Raw genomic sequence first — 25,869 nt, forward strand, 5'->3', positions numbered from 1 at the left:
CTGCCCAGGCAGAGCAGGGTGACCTTCAAGGCTCCCGGCTGGCTAGCTGGGTCTCACCTCTCCTTGTATTTGATGAAGACCTGGTAGAGGGTGGGTGCGCTGGGGGTGGCCAGGGCTTCCTTCATCTCCTTTAGGAAGTAAGTGTGCACACGAAGCAGGTCCTAGTTGGGGGGAGAGTTGAGGGCTGGGGTGGGAGTCTGGCACTCGGGAGAAGGGTCACCCTTCGGCCCTATGTTGCCCAACTCCCACCCCACGCACTCCAGGGGCAGGTGGGGCCAGCAGAGGGTCCCCCTGGACAGAGGCCCAGGAGGGCTGCAGACGGGCCAGCTCACCTCGATGTTGATGAAGATGATCTCTATGTCTTCAGGTTTGAGGAACCGCTGCAGGGGCTTCATGAAGTGCTGAGGGGCGGGGGGAGAAGGGTGCAGGAAGGTGAGACCCTTCCCTCCAGCCCAGCCCCAGAGAGACAGGGCCAAGGAGACAGAGACGGCGAGAGGCAAACAGAAACAGAGAGACTGGGAGAGAAGGAAACAGAGATGGGGAGAGAGAAAGACAGAGACAAGGAAACAAAAACAGGCAGAAAAAGAGAGACAGAGATGGAGAATGTCCACGTGAAAACCTGTACGTGACTGTTCATAGCAGCATTATTCACAACAGGCAAAAGATGGAAACAACCCAAATGTCCATCAGGGGATGAATGGATACACACAATGTGGTCCATCCATACAATGGAATATTATGAGTATTCAGCCATGAAAAGGAGGAAGTGCTGACACTCGCCACAGCGTGGATGGACCTTGAACACACGGTGCTCATGAGAGAAGCCAGACACACAAGGCCACACAGTGTGTGATTCCATGTATGTGAAGTGTCCAGAACACACAAACCCAGAGAGACAGAAGGCTAAGTAGATTAGTGGTTGCCGGGAGTTGGGGGAGCATGGGGGTTTAAGGGGTGATGGATAAGAGGTGTGGGGTTTCTCTGGGGATGATGAAATGTTCTAAAGTTAAACGGTGGTGATGGTTGCTCAACCTTGGGTATATACCAAAGGTCAGTGAATTGTATACATTAAATGGGTGAATTGTATGGTATACTAATTAAATCTCAATAAAGCTGTTGAAAAAGCAATGGCCCAAGGAAAGAAAGAAAATAGAAAGTCAGAGACAATTATAGAGACAGAAAGTGACGAAGATACAAGAAAACATATAGCCAGGGGTAAAGAGACACATAGGGAGAGAAAGACAACGACAGGCAGTAGGGAGAGACCAGGGAAAGACAGAAAAACAGAGATGAAGAGGGACAAAGACACACACAGCAATGGGGACAGGGAACCGCCCCAGGCGTCTTGGGACAGCCGGAGCCTCTGAGCTCGGCCCGAGGCGGCACACCTCCCAGCCATGCTCCCGCGCATGCGCCCGGCCGCGGCTGAGTGGGAGCCTCGCACCTGTTGGATGGAGCCCAGTGTGTCGGTGTATTTCTCCTCAGTTTGCTGGATCTCCCGCAGGCAGCAGCATCGCTTGTCATACTCTGTCATCTTAGGCTGAGCGTGGAAAGGAGAAGCCAGTGTTGGGGGACCTGGGGTTGCCCCTCACCCGTGCACCCGCCTGGGCCCGACTCTCCGCGCCCACACACCGGCATGGGCACCGGCTCCGTGCGCATGAGGTCCTCGTAGATCTCGTCGCCCTCAGCCTCCTCGTTCTCCACGCAGTCGTACAGGTCCTCGTCCTCCTCCACGGTGTCACTGCGAGGCGTGGAGTCAGACAGGGCCACTGGTGCCTCCAGGCCAGGGACACCTCAGTCCCCTCCCAGATCAAAATTATGCCCCCTCAGACCCCCAGGATAGCACCGTGTCCCCCTCAGATCCCCAGGGAAGGGCCATGTCCCCCTCAGACCCCCAGGATAGCACCGTGTCCCCCTCAGATCCCCAGGGGAGGGCCATGTCACCCTCAGAACCACCAGACACTCACTCAATCTGGTCCGACAGGCCACTGTAGATGTCTTCATCCCCAACACTCTCCTCCTCAGTGGGGAAGGGCCTGGGGAAACAGGATAGTATGAGCCAGAGGCCAGGGCGGGGGAATGGGGGGGCAAGTGGAAGGGGGCTTCAAGGCAGGGGAGGATGGGTCCAGATCAGCCCAAAACTGTCACCCCAGTGGTTACTCACATGATCCCCTTGTTCTGGGCAATCGGGGTCCAGGACAGAGCGGACAGGGTGTAGATGACCTATGACAGGGCCACATTTTGCTCAGCAAGCCCCTCACCCATACACACACCAGAACGCAACCTCGGGCTCCAAGCAGCTGAGGCTAGACTTGGAGGTTAGAATTAGGCTTCGGAGCCTAATTGGGGATTTTCTCCACCTTCACATCCCGCCACATGCCAGCCTTCCCTTAACTGAGTTCCCAACACTTGATCCCACTGTTCTATTTAATACTCATAAACTCTCGGAGAGGATGGAATGATACTATTCCCTAGGGCTCCGAGGGGCATGACCACATATCTGAGGTCACGCAGACAGTGGTGGATGGAGCAGGGGCTCAAACCCAGCTCTGCATGGCCTAAGTTAGGCTCTTTGCACCTGGTGTCCAGCCTGGTCTGGCCCATCTGTCCTTCCCCCTCCAACCCTTGGCTTGCCCTTTGTAGATGTTTATGGAATTGAATTGAAATCTAGTCTTTGGCCTCTATGTGCCTAGCAGCTCAACCACAGCTCACCTTCCCAAAATCCTGCACATCGAAGAGGTCAAAGGCCTCAAAGAGCTCACTCCTCTTGAGGCCAAACTTCTCACAGCAGGTAGACAAGAAAGTGCGGATATTCTTAAGGCACAGGAACTGTGGAGAGAGACAGAAATGAGGGCGGGAAACCTATCAGGACAGGGAAGAAGCTAAGCCCCAAGCAGTCTGACTTGGGTGAACCTTGAAAACATTATGTTAAGTGAAATAAAGAAGGACACAGAAGGACAAATACTGTACAGATGAGGTCCCTAGAACAGGCAAATTCATAGAAACAGAAAGTAGAATGTTGAAATCTATGCAGTTTTGTTAACCATTGTCACCCCAATGAATTTTAATTTAAAAAGAAAAAGAAAGTAGAATGGAGGTTACCAGAGGTCGAATGGCACAGGCATGGAGAGTTAGTGCTTAATAGAGACAGAGTTTCAGTTTGAGAAGATGGAAAAGTTTGGGATATAAAAGTAATGTTTACACAACATAGTGAATGTACTTAATGCCACTCAATTGTACACTTACAAACGGTTAAAATGTTATATTTTTTCCAAAAAAGAGCAGAAAAGGGAAAAACTCAACGATGCAAAAAATGGGAAATAAATAACAGGATGAGAGATTTAAACCCAATTACATCAATTCTTATATCAAATATAAATGGTCTAAATACTCCAGTTCAAAAGCAGAGATAGTCAGATTGGAAAAAAGAAGACCCAACCATATGTTGCACAGAAAGAAAGAAAAATGCCTCTCAACTATAAAGTACAAATAGGTTAAATGTCGAAGAATGAAAAAATAGAAAACATATACCAATGAAGCACTACTCAAAAGTAGATTCCAGAGCAAAAAATAATATTACCATAAATAGTTAGGGTCATTTTCTAATGATAAAGGGGTTATTTGGTCACAAGAACATTACCATCCTAAATGTTTGTAATCTTTTATAGCTCCAAAATACATCAAGCAAACACCAATATAACTGCAAGAAGAAACAGAGAAATCCACAATTATAGCTGGAGATGTCCACATTTCTTGCTCCATAACTGACCCTACAAGTAGATAGAAAATCAGTAGGATGTAGAAAACCTAAACACCATTGTCCAGTAACTTGGTCAACTTGACACAAAATTTGACTTGCATTTCAGGCTGAGATAACCAAATAAAATGCATTAATATGCAAACGTCTAGTCTATTGATGAAGGAGCAAAATTTAAAAATTAGTCACATATAATCATTAAATCACATGCCTAATATACATGGAGACAGAAAAGTATAATTTTATTTCTTATTCATATTTATATAAACTTTTATTTAGATTTATATATACTTATGTATATCATTTTATTTATATAAAATAAATATTATGTATCTTTTACCACAATAAAAAATTTTAATCATTAACTATGTTAAAGGGTTCACTTCAGTGGCATTTATTACATTCACAGTGTTGTGCAACCATCACCCCACCCTGTTCTAAGATATTTTCATCACCCCAAAAGGAAACTCTGTACCCACTAAACAGTCACCTTCCATTCCCCACTCTCCTCCCTTCTCCCTGGCAACCACTAGTCTGCTTTCTGTCTCTACGGATTCTGTTTCTATGTCCATCCACTGGAAAAATGGATAAACAAAATAAGGTATATTCATACAATGGAATACCAAGCCATAAAAAGGGGTGAAGTTCTAATACACACTACAAAGTGGATAACCCTCAAAAACACTGTTTACTGGAAGAAGCCAGATCCAAAAGGCCACGTATCATATGATTACATCCATATGAAATGTTCAGAACAGGCAATTCTATACAGACAGAAAGTGGATTAGTGGTTGCCAGGGTCTGGGGAAAGGGGAGAATGGGGAGTGACCATGAACGGGGATGGGGTTTCTTTCTGGGGTGATGAAAGTGTTCTGGGATTAGACAGTGGTGATGATTACACAATTTTGTGAATATACTATTAAAAGTTACTAATTTTAAATGGTGAATTTTATGGTATATGAATTATTTCTCAATAAAAAAAATTAATCTTCTAGGTCCTTCACATAGCTACTCAGACTCAGACTCAGTCTGTGGACACTGAGTCAGGTCCAGTCCTTCCTCTGCCCACAGCCCTCCAGGGCTCCCACCTTTCTCCGGGTAAAAGCCTAAGTCCTCCTTGTGGCCCACAAGGCCCTGCACGACCTGCCCTTCTCCCCTCCCTGACCTCACTTCCTCTCTCTCCCCCTCTTCACGCACTCTCCAGCCACACTGTGCCTCCAACACATCAGGCATGGTCCTGCCTCAGGGCCTTTGCACATGCTGTTATCTCTTCTTAGAATGTATTTTTCCCTGTGTTATAACTGAATTGAGTCCCCCACAAAATTCATATGTTGAAGTTCTAACTTCAGGACATCAAAACATGACTGTATTTGGAGATGGGGCTTTTAAAGAGGCGATTATGTTAAAATGAAGTCATCAGGGTGGGCTCTAATCCAATACAACTGGAGTTCTTATATGAAGGAGAAATTAAGACACAGGCACTCACAGAAGGAAGACCATGTGAAGACAGAGGGAGAAGACAGCATCTACAAGCCAAGGAGAGAGGCCTCAGGAGAAACCAAACCTGCTGACACCTTGATCTTGGACTTCCAGCCTCCAGAACTGGGAGAGAATCAATTCCCATTGTTTAAGCCGCCTGCCTGTGGTGCACTGTCATGGCAGCCCTGGAACACTCAAATGCCCTAATGTGCACAAAGTTCCTTACCAGCGTCTTCGACGCTTTGCTCAAAAGTCACCTCCTCAGTGACCTGCCCACTCTGTTTAAAATTGCAACTCCTGCCCCCACTCGGGCATTTTCTGTCCCCTCTACTGTGCCTCATTGGTTTTCTTTATTGTCCATCTGCTCAGAATAAAATGTCAGTTGTAGGAGGGCAGGGCCACAGGTCTGTTCTTTGGTCCTTGTTGGACATCCAGCACCTAGTAGAGCCTCAGTAAACATTTGCTGAGTGGATAGATGGCAATGAGGCCTGGAAAACTGCATTTTAACAAGCTCTCTAGGTGATTCCTAGGTACTTGCTAACCCCTACTCTGTGATTTTGCAATAACAGTATTTGCATTTTTTGGATGCCTACTGCATGGCATGGGGCACTCAGATTTATTCTGCTCTCATGACAACCCTGTGAGTTTTTAATGTCCATTCCCAACGACGAAGAGGGAAGAGAGGGGAGGACAGCTGCCAAGATTATTAACAAGAAGAAATCGTGGAAGCGCTGAAGTTTAACTTCAGAACAGTGGGACTCTAGAGATGACTTTCCTGACCACGGCATCTCATTGCCTTGCACAAGCGCCTATCAGATGCTCAATCCTCAGCACGCGCTCTTGCTCTTTTTGTTTGTTTGTTTGTTTAAATAATGTTTTCTTTTTTAAAAAAGTTTTTATTGGGGAAGGGGAACAGGACTTTATTGGGGAACAGTGTGTACTTCCAGGACTTTTTTTCCAAGTCAAGTTGTTATCCTTTCAGTCTTAGTTGTGGAGGGCGCAGCTCAGCTCCAGGTTCAGTTGCTGTTGCTAGTTGCAGGGGGCGCAGCCCACCATCCCTTGCGGGAGTCGAAACCAGCAACCTTGTGGTTGAGAGGACGCGCTCCAACCAACTGAGCCATCCGGGAGCTCAGCGGCAGCTCAGCTCAAGGTGCCGTGTTCAATCTTAGTTGCAGGGGGTGGAGCCCACCATCCCTTGCGGGAGTTGAGGAATCCAACTGGCAACCTTGTGGTTGAGAGCCCACTGGCCCATGTGGGAATCGAACCGGCAGCCTTCGGAGTTAGGAGCACGGAGCTCTAATCACTTGAGCCACCGGGCCGGCCCTGCTCTTTGTTTTTTAATTGTATATATTTTTTGAATAAAAATTGTATATATTCAAAGTGTCCAACATGATGATTAGATATTCATAGTAACATGATGACTGCAGTCAAGTAATTTACACATCATCTTCTCACGCCGTCACCATGGTATCGTGTGTGATGAATGCCCCTGAAATCGACTCTCTTGGCATATTTCCAGTGTTCATTAGTGTTATTAAGGACAGTCATCATGCTGGACATTAGATCTTAGACTCATTCATCCTCCATAACTGCAAGTTTGTCCCCTTTGACCAACATCTCTCAGTTTTCCCAACACCTCCAGCCCCTGGTGACCACCATTCCACTCTCTGCTTCTATGAATCTCTCTCTCTCTCTCTCCATATCAACTGATAGATACATAGATACATAGATGACATGGAATCCTCACAACAATCCTGCAAGGTAAGGTAAGTCCTATTGTTTTCCTCATTTTACAGATAAGGAAACTGAGGCAAAAACAGCCAGCCAGGATGCAAACACAGGCAGCCTGACTTCCAGCACTGTGCCCTGACAGCACGTAGAATCAACTCCAAACACAGTGTTCGTTGTATCATTAGCTCCTATTTCCATCCTCAGATTGTATCTTCTCAATTATTGCCACATCCACAGTCGTATGGAACATGGTCTTTTAATTGACTTTAACTTAAATCAATGTATTTAAGAAGAGAACTTTGTATCCTTTTATCCAAGAAAACTAGGATCATTTGCTATAAATAGAAGCCAGTGTAAAATCCACATAATGTAAACGGTGTTATTAAATTCTAGCTGGATCCTGTTGGTGCCAAGGCCTGGTCTCTCTCTGTCAAGAAGGGATTAGCCACAGTTAGAGACACATAAATACATAGCAGCAATTCAACATCCATTCATGATTGGAGAGAGAGAGAGAGAGAGAAAGAATACTCTTGGCAAAGTAAGAATAGAAAGGAGCTTCTGTAACCTGGTAAAAACCGTCTTCAAAAAACCTTAAGCCTTTGTTCTAAATAAAAAGCGAAACACTATACTTAATAGTGAAATGTTGAAAAGATTCCCTCTGAAATCAGAATCAAGGCAAGGGTGCCCACTATTACCATTTCTATTCAACAGTGTATTTAAAGTCTTCACCTGTACTACAAGACAAGACAAAAAAAGAAAAAAGAAAAGAAAGAAATACAATGGTGGTCATTTTTGCAGATGATATGATTGTCAACATAGAAAGCCCAAAAGAAGGTATAGATAAATAACTAACATTAATAAAATAATTTTGCAGGGTGACTACATACAAAATCAATATACGAAGTTTACTGTGCATTGGTAACTCAGCAACAATCAGTCAGAAAATGTTATTTTTTTTTTAAAGCTAGCATTTGTGAAATCCTGAAATAAGCAAAACTAACCTATGGTGATAGAAATCAGATCAGTGGTTGCTTCTGGGGTGAGGATGGTGGTGGAGATTGACTCAGAAATCCCACAAGTGATGGAAATGTTCTGTGTCTTGATAAGGGTGTGGGTTGTACAAGTATCCACATGTGCTAGAACTGATTGAATGGTAAACTGAAGACTTGAGCATTTCACTGTAGGAAAGCTGGACTTTGCTTTTAAAAAGATACCACTTACCACAGCCTAAAACTTGTAAAACAAACAAATAAAAAAGCTGGTGATCTCTAACACACCTAACAAAAAGAAATGCCAACTATAATTTTATATATATAATGTGATGGCTCGGTGCAATGTCGGAGGGATAGTGGATGAGGGGATGGGGTAGGGGGGCCCACAGTGTGAGGGATATAAATGAAGAACGTCTAAGTAGTACCTTGTCTTGTGTACCTGAAACTAATAAAAAAATAAATTAATTTAAAAAAAAAGAAATGCAGATGCTTTATGGAGAAAATTATAAAATGTTATTGAAAGACATGAAAGGAGATTGAAATAGAGTGAAATACATACTAGTGCTCATCTACTGAAAGACTCAGTATTTTAAAATTTTCAACCCTCTCCAAACTTGAGCTATAGATTCAATGTAACTTCAGTTAAAATCCCCATTGTTTTGGAAAATAGGATTTATTCTAAGCCAGATCATAGCCATTCATTTTGAAGTTTAAGGAGTTTGTTTTATTTTATTGTTTATTAAGTTTACTCGGTTTTTCATTGAACTTGACACATGAATGTCATGTGTCAAGTAGCAAAGACAATTCTATAAAGGAAAAATAAAGTGAGATTCTAGTCCTACCAGATATCAAGACTTATCATAAATCCACAGTAATGGGTGGCCGGATGGCTCAGTTGGTTAGAGTGCGAGCTCTTAACAACAAGGTTGCCGGTTCAATTCCCACATGGGATGGTGGGCTGTGCCCTCTGCAGCTAAAGATTGAAAATGGTGACTGGACTTGGAGCTGAGCTGCGCACTGCATAACTACATTGAAGGACAATGACTTGGAGCTGATGGGCCCTGGAGAAACACACTGATCCCCAATATTCCCCAATTGAAAAAAAATAAAATACAATAAAAGCAAATTTCCTAACTTGGTGATAAATGTTTAAAAATAATAATAATAAAATAAATCCACAGTCATTAAGACCATGTAATTACAGTAGTTTGCCTCCAAGATGACCCCCAGTGGTCCACGGGTCCCAGTATTCATGCCCTGTTTGTAATCCCCACACACACTGAACCAAGACTGGCCCTGTGTGACAATAGAATACAATAGAAGTAACGATATATGACTATTATTCAAGGCTAAAGGAGAAAAGGCATTGCAACGTCTACTTTGGCCTCTTGAGTTGCTCACTGCCGCTGTGTTGCGAGGTGGCTCAGTGTGTCCTGTCCTGTGGAGAGGACCATGTGGGGAGGAACCAAGCCGCCCAGGAAGTGCATGCTGCAGCCCCAGTCAACATGTGACTGCTGGCTTCAGAAACCCTGGACACAAATCATTCATAAGCCTAATGGTTGTGTTATATTTTGAAGTTTTAGGATAACTTGTTACTTGGCAATAGATAAATAAAAAGGGTTAAAGACAAATAACCCATACTACAGGACCCAGAAATAAACCACATATATATGAAAATGCATTTTATGAATGAGCAGGTATCATAGACACATGGTAAAAAGAAGTAGTATTTTATAATCGTGGGTGGTCCAACTGGTTACCCATAAGGGCAAACAAAATTAATTCAAATTCCTACCTCATATCCTACTCAAAATCAATTCCAGATGGATTAAACACTTAAATGCTAAAGATTTTTAGAAGACAATTTGGGAAAACAGCTGCATGACCTCAGAATTGGGAGCAATAAACAGAAAGCCCAATTCATAAAGAAAAAGATTCAACTACACGAAAATAAAGTTCTATTCATCAAAAACATCATGAAGAGAGTGGAAAGACAAGCCACAAAGCAAAAATGTTTACCTGTTATACATTTGTATCCAAAATACATAAAGAACTCCTAATGATTCAACAAGCTTCAAACAGTATAATCAGAAATAGGGAAGACGTGAACAGGTGTTTCACTGAAGAGGAATTACAACTGCCCCGAACCCATGAAGAGATGCCCAATCTCAGTACATAGCTACCAAAGAAATGCTATTAAAATCACAATATACAATTTCCTGCCCACCAGATATACAAATCATTTAAGTCAGGCAAATACCAAATATTGGCAAAGAGGTGGGATCCCAGAAATATTCATACACTACTTCTAGGAGCATGAATTGGTTTAGAAACCAATTCTGGGAAACAGTTTGGCATTATCTACTCTTTGACCCCCAAATTCCTAGGTTTAAATCATAGAGAAACACTTGCTTATGCACCAAAAGATGTGTACAAAGATGCTCAGAGCAAGAATGCTTGTAAGAATCCTACAGTAGCCAATTTTCAAGATGGCCCCCGTGAACCTCACTCCCTGCTGTTCACACCCTTGTGTAATCGCCTCCATGTGAGTGTGTGCAGGACTGTGACTTGCTTCTAATGAATAGTATAAGATGGGAATAACAGCGTGGGACTCAAAGGCGAGGTTCATAAAGGCAGTGAGATGCCTCTCTTTCCCTCTCTCCCTCCCTCTCTCTCGCTCCCTACTCTGAGTGAAGTCATGTTGTAAGCAGCTCTATGGAGAGGCCCACATGGCAAGGAACTGAGGTCTCCTGCCAACAGCAGAATAAGCCATCTTGGAAACGAATCTTTCATGCCCAAACTCCTGATGATGGCAACCTAGACCAACATCTTGATGAACCTCCTGAGATACCCTGAGCCAGAACCACCCGGCAAAACCATTCCCAGACCTTTGACCCTTAGAAACTATGTGAGATAATAAATGTTTGTTTGCTCCTAAATCTTGGAGTAATTTGTTACACAGCTATAGCTAACTAATACAAGGCCAGAAATGGAAACACCCCAAATATCCATCAAGAGTAGAATGAATAAATTGTGGCAAGTTAACACAGTGGAGTACTATACAGCATTACAAAAGGATTGACTACAGCCACATACACAGACATGGATAAATTTCAAAAACATAACGTCAAATAAAAATGCAACTCTCATACATATGTTATAATTTCATTTATATCAAGTATAGACATTGGCAAAATTAAGTTGCACAATGTTTAAGGATATCCATATAGCAAAACTATAAAGAATACCAAGGAAATTATTATCTAAAAGTTGAGGACTGTGGCTACCTCTGGGGAGTGGGGGAAGGGAAGGGTGTGCAATGAAGGAGGGGCGCACAGGAGCTTCTCATGCTGTGTCTTCTAGACTGGATCATGAGCCATTAGTAGGTCATGGAATCAGCAGACCCCACTAGAATAGAATAAAATACATTGCAATATTTTCAACGTAGAAAAGGTAGGAATGGATTCATAAAGCTTTCCTTTCAGTTGCATGTGTTCATGTGCTCTTGTGGCAGTGGCCAGGGGCGTCATGGGGGAAAAGTGCATTCACTACGGTTAGAGTCAAAAGAGCTGAAGAAATACTGTTTTAAGGATTCCCAAGAAACAATGATGTTGTAATTCTTCACCGGAGTGATGTGGCACATCATTCATTCTATTATTCTTTAAATGTTTCCTCTATGCCTTACAACCCTCGTGCACATATGATAGATTTCACATTAGGAAGAATATTTCCAACAATAGAGCAAAACTGAGAGTAGGACTGAAAAAGAAACAAAGACAGAATGGTCTTTCTCACTGTGAGTGTTGCTGTTTTTTGTGGTCGGCCTGAAATCATCTCAGGTGCCACCTGTAGGCTGGTGCCACACAGGGATTGAAATGACAGACCTTACCCTTAAGTTTGTTCTTCACACAAAATGTTACAGTTGTCTGGAAGTGTTCCTTATGCTACAAATTGAGCAGCACACTAAGGTCGCATGCCTATTTTAGTTTGGGTCTCTGGAAGCAGCTCCTGAGAGGAGGATTTGGGGGTACAAGTAGTTTATCTGGGAAGTAATGCAAGGACTCAGGGCAGCAAGGAAGTGACACAGGGAGAAGAAAATCAATGCAGGAGGTGTTTATTAGGCCGTGCTGGAGTGAGCTGGGGCTCCGCCCTCTGGGGACCTCTGGGAGATGAGGTGGACATTGCCCAGAATCGTCCCATCTGAGAAATGAGAACACTGCGACACTGATCTGTCAACTCCCCTCCAGCAGTGACTGTGGCTGCCACTCGGGGTGTTGACTTCAAGCACCCAGACTGCCCTTTGCAGGCTCTCAAGCTTCCTACAGGCGGAGAACATTCTCAGTCAGGAAGACTCAGGGGCCATCGGGAACCCTCTCTGGAGGTGACTCCAGAGAGGGCTAAGAACTTAGGGATTGGGAACCCACAGCATCCTCTAGAGTCCTGAACAATCCTCCTTTGTCTGCCCTCGCCCTCTCATCTTCCAGAGCTTCCTATTATGTTCATTGCAAGAATGACTGTCAAGGGGCAGTGGGCCAGTGAGCTGCGTCCTCCACAACTAGATTAAAGGACAACGACTGTTGAGTCCTGGGAAAAACAACAACACTGTTCCCCAATATTCCCCAATAAAAAATTTAAAAAAAGAATGACTGTCAAGCGAATTCTGGAAGAAACTGAGATTTCAGTAAGAGTCCAAGTGAGGAATATGGGATCAGGAAGTTCTTCCCAGAGGTGTTGGGACAGGACAGCAAGGCGCTGACGGTGGGAGGAGGTTCAAACACATTTCTCTCATCAGCAAATTAGCTTTTGAGCAGGATCGCAGCACCTTTGGTGTAAACATCACTAAACTCCAGAGCTTTCTCTTCAACTTATTCTCCTCAGCCCCTGGAGTCAGGAGGGGGGATCCTGGGATGGTAAGGTAGGGAACAGGATGGAGAAAAACCCCAAAGTTCTCCTAATACAAAAAGACACAGGAAGAGCCTCCTACCTGCTGTGTGTCTTCGGGCAAGTCACCTCCCCTCTCTGAACTTGTTTTTTCACCTACTAAATGCCTACTGTGTCATGTTGTTTCAATTCAACACAACAATGCATGTTAAAGGGCTTGGCATGGTATCACTTCCTCAACATCTGGAAGTGATCGTTTTTTATCAACATCAATGTCACCACCATCACCACCATTTCCACCATCATCACTATCATGATAATCACATTATCATTGTCATTATCGCCATCATATCACCAACAATATCATCATCATCTTCTTCAACATCACCATCATGATCCCCACCCGTAGCCCTTGTTGGGATGAGGCACCATTTACCGAGAACTTCGCCTTTGCCAAACTTTATGTGAAGAGTCTGATATGCAGAGTTTTGTTTAATTCTCCCAACAGTCACCGCCGAGATCCAGGAGGTGGGCTCTAATAATATATGTCCTTCGTATATTATTCAGACCCAAAATGTTGGTGTCGCCTTGATTCCTCTATTTCTCTATCACTCGACTTCCAATCCGTCAGCAAATCCTATTGGTTCCACCTTTAAAATATACCCAGAATCCCACCCCATCTCTCCACTGTCACCTCCTCGGTCCAAGCCACCATCATCACTCACCTGGATTATTGCAATGGCCTCCTCACTGGATTCCTTGCTCCTGCCCCTGAACCCCTATAGTTTATTTTCAATACAGCAGCCAGAGTGATATTGTCAGACCCCTCCCAGGACTCTCATCCCACCCACCCAGATGCAAACCCAAATACTTTCTGCAGCCCACAGGTGCTGCCCAACCTGTCCCTGTCACCTATCTTCACCTCACTGCGCTGCAGCTACATGTGTCTCCTCACTGATCCTAGAACACGTCAGGCACAATCTAGCCCCAGGACCTTGTCACATGCTGTTCCCTTCTGCTTAGAATGCCAACCCCCCAATTAACCTGCTGCCTCCCTTCCTTGTCGAAATGTCACTTTTCAGTGAGACCTTCCCAACTACTGTATTTAAAACTACAGCACACACACACATGCATGCACACAGCACTCCCCATCCTCCTTTTCTGATTTATTTTTTTCCCTATAGAATTTGTTGTCTGGAGCACTGTATATTTCACTTATTTTGTTATTGTCTATTTGTTCTCTGCCCACCCTCCCCTATACACTAGAACATCAACTCCACACGGGCAGGGTTCTTCCTGTATTTTGTTTACTGCTGTGGCCTCAGCACCAAGTACAATGACTGGTGCATATTAGGTGCTCAATATAAGTTGGTGAATAAATTCCCACTTGACAGATGGAACAACTGAGGCTCAGAAAGGAGACATCCCCTGCCCGAGGCCACAGAGGTAGGAATGGGGAGCCAGACACCAATTCTCTGGGCTTAGAGGCCAAGTCCCTAACCACTGTACCACTCTACCTCTTTGAACCACACCAAGCTGCTTCTTGGTGCCACGTGGGGTTTAGCACGTGACAGGAAACACATGTACCACTCTCCAGCCCAGCAGCCTTTGCAGGGTCCTGGGCTTACTCTTGGCAGGGCTTGCAGGTCACCCAGGGCAACAGAACAGATGGCTTCATCTGGCCTGCAGGAGGAAGTTCCTTCCAGACCTCAGGGAGATCAGCTGAGCCTTGAGACTCCTTCCCCCCAGTCATGTGACACCTCAAAGGGGGGAAGGGGTTATGACTCATCAGCCCTCTGGGTTGGAGTGGGGCCAGCAGAAGAAAGGGGCTACATCAGACAACCGGAGTGACTGAGGTTAGACCACCAGAAGGACTTCCCGGTAGCCTGAGGCGTGGGAGAAGGTGGCAAAGAACAGGAGGACCTTTAAACAAATGTAGGCAGGGCGTGTGAGGACAGTTCCTCCCTGCTGGGGGGCAACCACTCAGCTCCTCTCCTCCTTCCACCAGAACATCAGAGTTGCGCTGGCATGTTACCCACATGCAAATCATCACCCTGGCACTTCCCCTTTGCCTGCAGTTCCCCCATCAGCACAGCCCCTGCACCGGGACAAAGAAAGAGCTGGAAAGGTTGGCTAGGTCGCTGCCCTCCTTCAGGGAACAAGTGGGCAGGGACAGAGACCCCTTTTGGTGGCTGGAGCAGGGAGCAGGAGAGTGGACCTGGAGCTGAGCACAACTGCTACAATCAGCTCCCCACCCCCACCCCAGCCCCAAGGAGCCTGCCGGAAACAGGAAATGCCTGTTACCAGGGCTTGCTGGGGAGACAGAAAAAGGGAGGCCCTCTATGTTCAGCCCTTGCAGCCCCTTAATCTTAGGGCTGCAAGACTTCATCTTGCAGACCAGAAAGGGTGGGTATGCTGCGCACCCTTTTCAAAGCCTGGAAGCAGCAGTGCAAAGCATACACTGCTCATCCTGGTCTTCAAAACCCTTCCTGAGCCAGCCTGTCTCTCTTTTACCCCTCCCCTCCTACCCCAGCACACACCCAACATGTTAGTGTCAGTCGAGGGGGTCCAGAGAGATGTGGTTCGACTCCCAGCCCAGCCACCACAAGCCAATAGATCTTGGATGAGTCCCAGCACCTTCTGCTGCCTCAGTTTTCTCATCTTCACTTTGGAAATGAAAATACCAAGCAAATCTCCACTCTAGCACCTGGGTCACTAGACAGGGTCATCCATTCATTCAGCAAGCATGTATTGAGTGCCTACTGTGTGCCAAGCCCTGCGACCTGGTGGTGGTCAAGACAGAACCCAGTCCCCACAGACCTTATATAGTCTAGAGACAGACACTGAGTAGATATTAACACAGATAATTGATCAATTACCACAGTGGTGGGGGAGTACGCAAAAAAGCACAGAGAATTGTGGGATCTGGTTCAATGGGAGACGTGTCTGATAAAGACAAAGACTAAGAGATGGCAACCGAAGAAGAAAACCATCCCAGGCAACCCTCGCACACTGCTGGTAGGGGTATCAGATGGCGCAAACAGTGTGGCAGTTTCCTACAAAGTTAAATATGTACTACCACGGGACCTAGTCCATCTTCAGGCATTTACCCAAGAAAGCAAATATCCATCTTCCATCTGGAGACTGGCACACGGACGTGCACAGCGGCTTTATCTGTGACAGCCAGAAAGTGGAAACAACACAAATGTTCAGCGCCAGCACAGGAAGTGGTCCAGGCAGAGGGAAGAGCATGCGAGGGGGCTCTGGTCATTCACCCACCCCTTCATGGATTCAGTAAGTAGTTATGAGCCTCTGCTCTGTTCCAGGTAGTGGTCCAAGTGCTGGGGTTACAGCTGTGAGCAAAAGAGGTACAGATCCCTGCCCCTGCGAGGCTGACATTCTGACAGAAGGAGGCAAACAACGTGTTAGATGAATATGAATATAGCTTGTTAGAAGGTGGAGAGTATGCAGAGAGGACAAGCGGTGGTACGTCCGCACGATAGAATACTACTCGGTAATAAGGAATGAAGGACTGATATAGGCAACAGTACAGTGAATTGTACAAGAATCATGCCAAGTGAAAGAACTAGACTTAAAAAGCATACATACTGTATGATTCCATTTATATAAAAGTTTAGAAGACCCAAAGCGGATCAGTGGTTGCCTAGCGATGGCAGGTAGGGGGACACAGAGGGTTGGGAGGGAGAGATTTCCAAAGGGTGGGAGGAAATTTTGGGAGGTGATAGGTTCACTCTCTTGATTATGGGTCTGGTTTCATACATATGTCAAAATGTACCAAATTGTGTATTTTAACTATATCATTTATTGTATGTTATAAAGCTGTTGTTTTTTTTTAAAGTCAATGGGGGACCAGATAATCGCTATGTCTTTCCCCTAAAACTAGAAGCTTCAGGGGAGCTTCTAGGAAATGGGAGGGTGAGAAAGAAGGAATAACGTAAACCATCATTTGGTCAATAATGCAAAACGTACTCTCCTGTCACAGTTTTGTTCCTACCCTTGATAAAATATACTAAATGAGAGGCAAATATGTGCCCTTCCTGTCCAAATAAATCTTACTTTAGAGTATGAGAGGGGGAAAGTATGCCCAGCAGAGGGAAGAGCATGCGAGGGGGCTCTGATCATTCAGCCACCCCTTCTTTGGTTCAGTAAATAGTTACAAGCACCTATTCCAGGTGGTGGTCCAAGTGCTGGGGATACAGCTGTGAGCAAAACAGGTCTGGATTCCCTTCCCCTGCAAGGCTGACATTCTGGCCAAAGGAGGCAAACAACGTGTTACATGAGTACTATGAGAATAGCTTGTTAGAAGGTGGTGAATGCTAAGGAACAAAATCAAGTAGGATGTGGGGGTGGAGAGTACCAGGAGCGGGTGCAATTCTAAATAAGGAGGCCCAAGAAGCCTTGCTGAAACAGTGACACTGAGTCAAGGCTTGAAGGAGCGGGTGATCCAGGTAGGTGTCTGGAGGAGCTGTATTCCAGGCAGAGGGAACAGTCAATGCAAAGACCCTGCTGTGTTGCAGGAAGAGGTTGGAGACCAGCGTGGCTGGAGCAGAGTGAGAGTGGGGGGAATGGGAGGGAGTGAATCAAGGGTGGTCTCAGTGCTGATTTACAAAAACAGGCCATGTGATCAAGATAGGGCGAGGGCGAGTGGTTATCACCCTAAACAACCCAGCATTCTGCCACATCTCCCAGAGGCCCTGCAAGGGAAGCACAAAGGGTTGAGGCCTTTTGAAGCATTTTCTCTAACTCCCAGCTCAATCACAGATCAGCCTGAAAGCAACAGCCCCACATCTCTTAGGGTGCTCAGACGTTGTAGCCATCTGGGGGTCATTCTAGGTCCCCCAGGCAGACAGCCACCCCGAGGTGGAGTTCTGGAAACACTGTGCGTTGAGGAGCCACGAAGGGGCTGTGAGTGTTCGGCCTGTTCTAGAGGCAACTTACGGGTAGCTGGGGACGTAATCACGGTAGGCAGATCTCTGATGCGCTGTCTGGAGGAAGGCTGATTAGCTGCGTGCTGGTGTTTTATGATAAGGAGAATCCAAAGAAAGGAGATCTGGCTTTGATCTACGAGTGAGCTAAACTCCAAAACCAACAGAGCCAGTAAAGCTAAGAAGGACCCTGCCACGAGAAATAAAGCTATTGCATATCATCAATTCTCCGGCAAATAGCAGTAACAGCAGCTCCATCTCATTGCTATAATACATTGAGCTCAAAAAGGCAGTAACTTGCTCAAGCTCTATGCGGGTCATTAGCCTGCTTGCTCTCAGATCCATTCCTTTGCTTTGACCTGTAGTCAAGAGAACTACATTTCCCAGGTTCCTTTGCACCTTGGCTTCCATGTAGGTTCATCCAAAGGGAGGTCCAGGAAGGAGACTAGAGGGTGGGAAGAAGAGAGAAGACAGGGTACTTCTCCTTCTCTTGCTGTGCCTCTCCAACAGCACACGCTTCTCTTTCATGGTCCCAGTTCCCTGATGACACCTCTTGCCCCAGGTTCTCCCTCTCATTGAATGGCTCTGGCACCTGGCCCCTGGTCACACCACCTCTGTCAATTGTTTCTCCAGCCTAGTAGCTACTCTCTTAGTATCCCCCATCTGTCCTTTCCGCTCCCCCACCACCCATTAGCCAGTTCTCTGAATTAAATTATCTCTGTCAGACCTAAGATTATTTCTGCTTTCCTGGCTGAACTCTGACTATCTCCATAAGTAGTTGAAAGGCGCCTATGATCCCTCAAAGTGGTAATATTCATACAGTGCTTCTGGTCACAGGTTTGGGAGGCCTAGACACTTGGGTTCAAATCCCAGCATAGCTACTCATTCACTCAGGCAACTTACTTAAATTTTCCATGTTTCTGTTTCCTCATCTGCAAAATTAGGATAGTAACATGTAACAGGTGGTGCTTTCCAAAGATGGCCACAAAAATATAACCCAGGGGGCAGCCGGATGGCTCAGCTGGCTAGAGTGCGAGCTCTCAACAACAAGGCTGCCAGTTCGATTCCTGCATTGGATGGTGGGCTGTGCCCCCTGCAACTAAGATTGAAAATGGAGACTGGACTTGGATCTGAGCTGCGCCCTCCACAACTAGATTGAAGGACAATGACTTGGAGCTGATGGGCCCTGGAGAAACACACTGTTCCCCAATATTCCCCAATTAAAAAAAAATCACCCATCCAGCAGGCTCTTCTGTAATGTGACTTGTCTGCTCTCATCAAGAGGTGGCGTCTGATTCCCCTTCCCTTGAATCTCCCCTTGAATCTAGGCTGATCTTAGTGACTTGCTTGTCACTAAGAATGCCACAAAGTGACACTGCATGATCTCCAAGTAGGTCAGAAGAAACCTTGCAGCTTCTGCCTTGGTCTTTTGAGGAACACTTGCTCTCTCTCCATGTTCCTCCTCCAAACTTAGTTGCCATATTGTGAGGAAGCCCAAACCACGTGGAGAAGCAACATGTCAACAAGCCCCAGTTGAATGCAGCCTCGAGTCATTCCAACCCAGGCAGCCATCATGCGAGTGAAGAATGCTCCAGATGATCCCAGCCCCCAGCCCCTCAAGGTTTCTCATTATAGAGCTGACAAACCATCATCATCACACCCCATCTGAATTCCTGATAGAATCTGCAAGAATTATAAAATAGTTGCTGTCTTACATCGCTACGTTTGCAGTGGTTTGTTTCACAGTATTGCAGTCCCCCCTTATCCATGGTATTGCTTTGTGTGGTTTCAGTTAACTGCTTATCTTTGGTCAGCTGTGGTCCAAAGATATTAAGTGGAAAATTCCAGAAGTAAACAATTCGTAAGTTTTCAATTACGCGCCGTTCTGAGTAGTGTGATAAAATCTCACGCTATCCTGCTCAATCCTGCCTCGGACTTGAATCATCCTTTTCTCTCGCACATCCACATTGTACATACAGTACAGTAAGATATTTTCAGAAAAAGAGAGACCACATTCACTTAACTTTTATTATAGTGTATTATTAGAATTCTATTTATTATTAGTTATTGTTGTTAATCTCTCACTGTGCCTAATTTATAAATTAAACTTTATCACAGGTGTGTATGTATAGGAAAAACATACTATATATAGGGTTCAGTCCTATCTGTGATTTCAGGCATCCACTGGGTGTCTTGGAACGTATCCCCCTTGGATAAGTGTGGGGTGACTCTAATAGATAACTAGGACATAATGGTACCTACTCCATGGGTTGGTTGTGAAAATCAAATGAGTTAACAAGTATTAAATACTAGGAACAATACTTGCACATAGTTAAGTGCTCAATACATGGAGTCTGTTTCTGTCATTGTTATTCATTTATACCTTCCAAATTGATTCCCATCCACCTCATTAAAACTGTTCTGTTCAAAGTACCAAGCCCTCAGTGTGGATACACTTTCCTCTTTTTGCCTCTTGACATTACACCCATCTGCTTTTCCTCCTAAGTCACTGAATTCTCCTCTTCTGACTTCTTCCTCCTCTTCCTAACCCTCCCCTTCACCCCCCAGTGCTGCTGCACCCTAGGGCTCAACCCTTACACTCCTGTTCTCTCTCTCTCTCCTCCCTCCCAAAATGAGCTCCTCAGCTCAAGAAGATTTATTTCCCAATCACTAATAGATACTGCCTGCATTGCAACTTTATATACCATGTGTCCCCGAAAATAAGACCTAACCGGAAAATAAGCCCTAGCATGATTTTTCAGGATGACATCCCCTGAACATAAGTTCTAATGCGTCTTTTGGAGCAAAAATTAATATAAGACCCGGTCTTATTTTCGGGGAAACACAGTAGGTACCTCTGCGTTATAACTTTACAACTATTAACACGTTCAGCTTTAGTATATATGCTGCCGAAGCGAGCACAACACATTAAATTTTTATAACAGCCCTTTAAGGGAGAGATTATTCTTACCCCCATTTGAAGATGGGGAAACTGAGTTACAGAGAGGTTCAGTAACTCATCCAAGATCCCACAGTCAGGATTGGAACCCAGACCCCAGGGCAACTGGATTCCATATCCTTCAAATAGAATTCCTCAGCCTCGGCACTACTGATATTTGAGGGCTGTCCTGGGCATTATAGGATATTTAGCAGCATCCCTGGTCTCTACCGACTAGATGCCAGTAGCACACCTCTCTGTCCAGTAGTGACAACCAAAAATGTCTCCACACATTGCCAAATGTCCCGTGGGTGGATAGAGTCCCTCTCCCCATCCCGGGAGCTACTCGGTTAACCACTATTCCAAAGTGCTTTCCATCTCCAGTGTAACATGGCCCAATCAGAACTCCGCAAAACCTGTTCCCATTTTAGCCTTCCCATCTTAGCAAATGATATCCCCACTGATGCAGGTCCCTAAGCTACAAACTTAGACATCATCTTGCCTCCTTTCATTCACCCCTGCCCCTCCCCCTCATCCAATCTGTCAGCAAGTCTTGTCAGCTCAACCACCAAAATGTGACCCAGATCCATTGTTCCCAATTCCTAATCCAGGCCACCATCACTTCTCATCAGAATACCTTCATCAATCTCCTCCTTCCAGGACCCCTTGCTGCCACCTCCATCATCCCTAGTCTGGTCCCCACAGAGCAGCTAGAGGGACCTCTTTAAACCATCGATCTGCTTAAGCCCGCCAAGGACTTCCCATCACATTTGAATTCCACACATATTCCACAGACACTCTACTGAAGTACCTTCCTCCCAAAACTCAGTCCCCACCATTCTCCCTTCACTCACTCACCTTCTGCCAGCAGATTCTTCATTCAGCTACTACCCACCACAGGGCCTTTGCACTGCCTTTGCCTTCCCTGACCCCATTCTTCCCAGAGCTCGCTCTTCCTCCTTCAGCTCTCAGCTTCCCTTTAACCACCCTCCAGAAAGCATGCCCTTTTTGTTTTGTTTCATCTTGACTCCTGGTTTATTTATCTGTAGCATTTATTACAATGATTCATTGATTTGCCTGTTTGTCTGTTGTCAGTTGAATGGTGGCCCCCAAAAAAGATATGTCCACGTCACATCCCTGGGACCTGTGAATGTGATGTTATTTGAAATAAAAGAACTTTGCAAGATGTAATTAACTAAGTTAAGGATCTCGAGATGAGATCATTCTGGATTATTCGGGCGGGCCCTATCTAGATCAGTGACAAGTGCTTTTATAAGAGACACACAGACAGACACAGCGAAGACAGCCATATGAAGGCAGAGGCTGCAGTGACACAGCCCCAAGCTAGGGAACAGCTGGAGTTGCCAGGAGCGGGAAGAGGCACAGAACCAGTTCTCCCCAAGGCCTCCGGACAAGCACGGCCCTACCAACACCTTGATTTCAGCCCTCCAGAACCACGAAACAATGTTATTTCTGTTGTTCTAAGCCACCCAGTTTATGGTTTTTTTGTTACAGGAGCCACAGAAAACAAATACACTCCCCTTGTCTCCCACAAGGCTGTGAACTCAGAAGAGCGGAGCGTTAATCTGCTGTGTTCTTTCCCATAACCCAGCAATCACAGTGCCTGTTGTTGATAATAATATCAATGAATATTCTAACTCGAAGAAGCTCTCAACCTCTTCTTCACCGTTCCCAGCCAGGAAGAGTTTATTTTTCATTGGATCCCCCTGAGATAGAAGCTCACTCTAAAACAGGGATTCCCTCACCCAGGGGTGATTCTGTCCCCCAGGGGACATTTGGCCATGTCTGGGAACATTCTGTTGTCACATCTCTGGGGGAAAAGAGTGCCGTGGCATTGAGTGGGTGGAGGCCACGGGTGCCGCTCAACATCCCACAATGCACAGGGCAGCCCCCATGTCAGAGAGTGATCCAGCCCCAAATTTCAGCAGTGTTGACATTGACAAACTCTGGGCTAAATTTAGTACTTAACGCCAATAGAAACAGGAATTGCCTCCTGACATCTATTTCCCTTTCTTCTGTTAACAGTCCCTCAGTTTCCCCTGTGCAACTGCCCCTCCCCCTCTCTCAATCTAGCTGCTTTGGGAAGAATTGACTCCACCCCAACTCCAGATGGGCAGGTGACCTTGGCCTGACCAATCAGAGCATCATATTCTCCGGGACACAGAAACTGGTTCAGGAACGGACCCTGCCAAAAAATGCGACCCTGCCAAAAAAATCATGTTCAATGAAAGATAGGTTTTTAAAAAATTTTATTAGGAAATATTGGGGAATAGTGTGCTTTTCCAGGACCCGTCAGCTGCGGGTCAAGTCACTGTCTTCAATCTAGTTGTGGAGGGTGCAGTTCACTGGCCCATGTGGGAGTCAAACCAGCAACCTTGGTGTTATGCGCACTGTGCTCTAACCAACTGAGCTAACTGACCACCCAGAAAGATAGATTTTGGCTTGAGAGGCCTTTAAATTGACCCTCCTATTTTCCAGTGGAGCTAGAATTGTGGGAGTACAACTTTGGAGCAGCTGGGTACCCTGTCTGCCTCCATGCGGGGAAAGAATGACTGAGAATGGAGATAAACATCCAAAAGAGCAAAGTTAAGAGATAAAGGGTCGGGCAGGAGAGGGGCTCAGTTTCCCTGAGATAGTGTCTGAGCCCCTGGATCCAGCTGGACCTAAAGGTATTTTCTTCCAATCTTTTTAGTTATGTGAGCTAATAAATATTTTTTGTGACAAAGCCAGTTTCAGTAGGGTTTTCTGTCATGAGCTCTAAGAGACTTGGTTAAAACTTCTACAGACTAAGCTCAAAATTTCCTTAAGCCTTAAACGTCTCCAACTGAACATCCCTTATTTCTTCCACTGTTCCCAAGTGATCCGATTCCCAAGTTCTTCTTAAAGAACACCATCCCTGACATTGAAGGGAATAGTCCATCTCTGCAGTGTGGTGAGATCTTTAGAAGGCCAGCTACATTCATCCAACACACCCTCAGGTACTGCCCATTTCCTGGCCCCATTAGTATTAGCAAGGGAGACAAACAGAACTCCTTTTGGCCCCTCAAACATGCCCCAAACTCTCACACGCAATTGGCATGTTGCCTCCTCCAGGAAGCCTACCCTGATTACTTCTGGGATTCCCTCCCCTCTGCCCCCACAATGCCCAGGGGTCCATCACTGAATGTGTTGTAACTATCTATTTCCTCATCTATTTCCATGAGCTGCCTGAGGGGGTCTGTGCCTCATTGATTATGGAATTCTCCATCACCCAGCGCATGGCCTAATACAAAGAAATGTCTGTGAGGTGTGTGGTATTATCATTATTATTATTGTCATTATTATCATCATTATTTTCCCCATTTTACAGATGAGAAAAACTAGACACCTGCCCAAAAACTAGGAACTCATAGAAGCAGGATTGATCCCAGGCAATCTAAACTCAACTATCGCTAACCAACTACCACTGACCAACAATCAGTAAGCGCTCACCAAATGCCTACTACATGAGGGCTCCATCAGCAAACTCTGAAAAGAGCCAGATAGTCATTTCTTTGGCTTTATAGGTCATAGGGTCTTTGTCACGGCTATCCATGTAATAAAATCAGCCATGGACAATATGTCAGCAGAAGGGCATGACTGTGTATCAATTAAATTTTGTTTAGAAAAAGAGGCAGTCGGCATATGAGTTCATGTGCTGACCCCTGTATTACATGAATGATGAATGAATGAAGTGAATAGTTGATATTTACTGAACACCTACTATGTGCTGGCCACTGGGGATACAGTTTGTGAACCATATAGGCAAAAAGCCTTGCCCTAGGGGTGGCCGGATGGCTCAGTTGGTTAGAGCGTGACCTCTGAACAACAGGGTTGCCAGTTCGATTCCCACATGGGCCAGTGAGCTGCGCCCTCCACAACTAGATTGAAGGACAACAACTTGGAGCTGATGGGCCCTGGAAAAACACACTGTTCCCCAATATTCCCCAATAAAAAATTTTTTTCAAAGTTTAAAAAAAAAAAGCCTTGCCCTGACATTCCAGGGGGGAAGCAGATAATAAGCAAATAAGTAAGTAAAAACTATAGTAGGTCAGAGGGTACTGAATGCCTTGGAGAAAAATTAAACAAGAAGAGAATGAAAAGTGTATTGCGCAGGGCGGGGGTAGGGAGTATGATTTTACATATGGAAACCAGCAAAGATCTCTCTGATAAGAAACCTGAAAGAGGTAAGAGAACAACCATGGTGTATATCTGGGGGAAGAAGGATCCATGGAGAAAGAACAGCATGTGCAAAGGCCCTGAGACTAGATTGCACCTGGTGGGTTCTAGGAACAGCGAGGAGGCCTGTGTGGCAGGACTGGAGTGAGGGAGGAGGAAAGGAGAAGGGGTGTACTGGAGGCAGACAGAGGCCAAATCTTCTGGGCCATAGTGAGGACTTTGTATTTTGCTCCAAGGGCCACGGGGAGCCGTGGGAGGGCTGGGAGCAGAGGAGGGACATGGTTTTCTAGTATCCTCTGTGAAAGCCCTGGACTGGGCCCAGGAGGAGGTCAGTAAACAGAACAGAATGGAAATGGAAAAGAAGGCACAGTGTCAAATGTTGAACTTCCCAGCTTCCATCCCTATCAGTCCTAGTAAATGTGTTGAGATGAAGTCTTCCACCCAATACAGCCCAGCGCACTTTGCTGAGACTTGCTTGCACCCAGGCCCTCCATCCCTAACTGAATCCCTTCCCCACGGCTTTTGTTCAGGTCCACCTCACTCCTCATCCCACCGAGGGTTGTTCCAAGCCAGCGCCCACCCTCACCCCCAGACCTGCATCTCTGAAGCTAGCCAGGCATCACCTGGGGGTTCTGTAGCATTAACTTTTCTATATCTACCCAACCCATTTCCTCATCCTCCTTGGCTCCCAGCTAAACTACATTCCCAGCCTCTCTTGCAGTTGGATGGGACCATGTGACCAACTTCTAGCCAATGGAACAAAAATAAAGGTGATGGCACCACTTCCAGGATTGGCCCATGAAAGCCTCCAGGTTTCCCTTCTCACACTCCTTCCTGGCCCTCTGGATAGAGAGGACTCCAAGGGCTTTACGGAGGATGGCGCCATGAAATGGAAGGAGCCTGGGTCCTGAAAGAACATTGTAAAAA

The 25,869-nt window shown here is 45.6% G+C and overlaps 1 protein-coding gene across 2 annotated transcripts in view; it reads right to left on the bottom strand.

The window, feature by feature from the left end:
• The window catches only part of VAV1 (vav guanine nucleotide exchange factor 1), a 54,444-nt gene that overhangs the window by 22,647 nt on the left and 5,928 nt on the right, over positions 1–25,869 (bottom strand). For both annotated transcript variants that reach the window (XM_081076056.1, XM_081076057.1), the window contains exons 2-8: positions 2,713–2,829; positions 2,165–2,223; positions 1,968–2,036; positions 1,633–1,741; positions 1,445–1,540; positions 333–401; positions 58–161 (exon numbers count right to left, since the gene is read on the bottom strand). In XM_081076056.1, coding sequence (XP_080932182.1) covers positions 58–161; positions 333–401; positions 1,445–1,540; positions 1,633–1,741; positions 1,968–2,036; positions 2,165–2,223; positions 2,713–2,829 — 623 coding nt within the window. The remainder of the gene's footprint in view (positions 1–57; positions 162–332; positions 402–1,444; positions 1,541–1,632; positions 1,742–1,967; positions 2,037–2,164; positions 2,224–2,712; positions 2,830–25,869) is intronic.

The sequence above is a fragment of the Rhinolophus hipposideros genome (genome assembly GCF_964194185.1).
Source record: "Rhinolophus hipposideros genome assembly, chromosome: 16".
In the NCBI taxonomy this organism is placed as follows: domain Eukaryota; kingdom Metazoa; phylum Chordata; class Mammalia; order Chiroptera; family Rhinolophidae; genus Rhinolophus; species Rhinolophus hipposideros.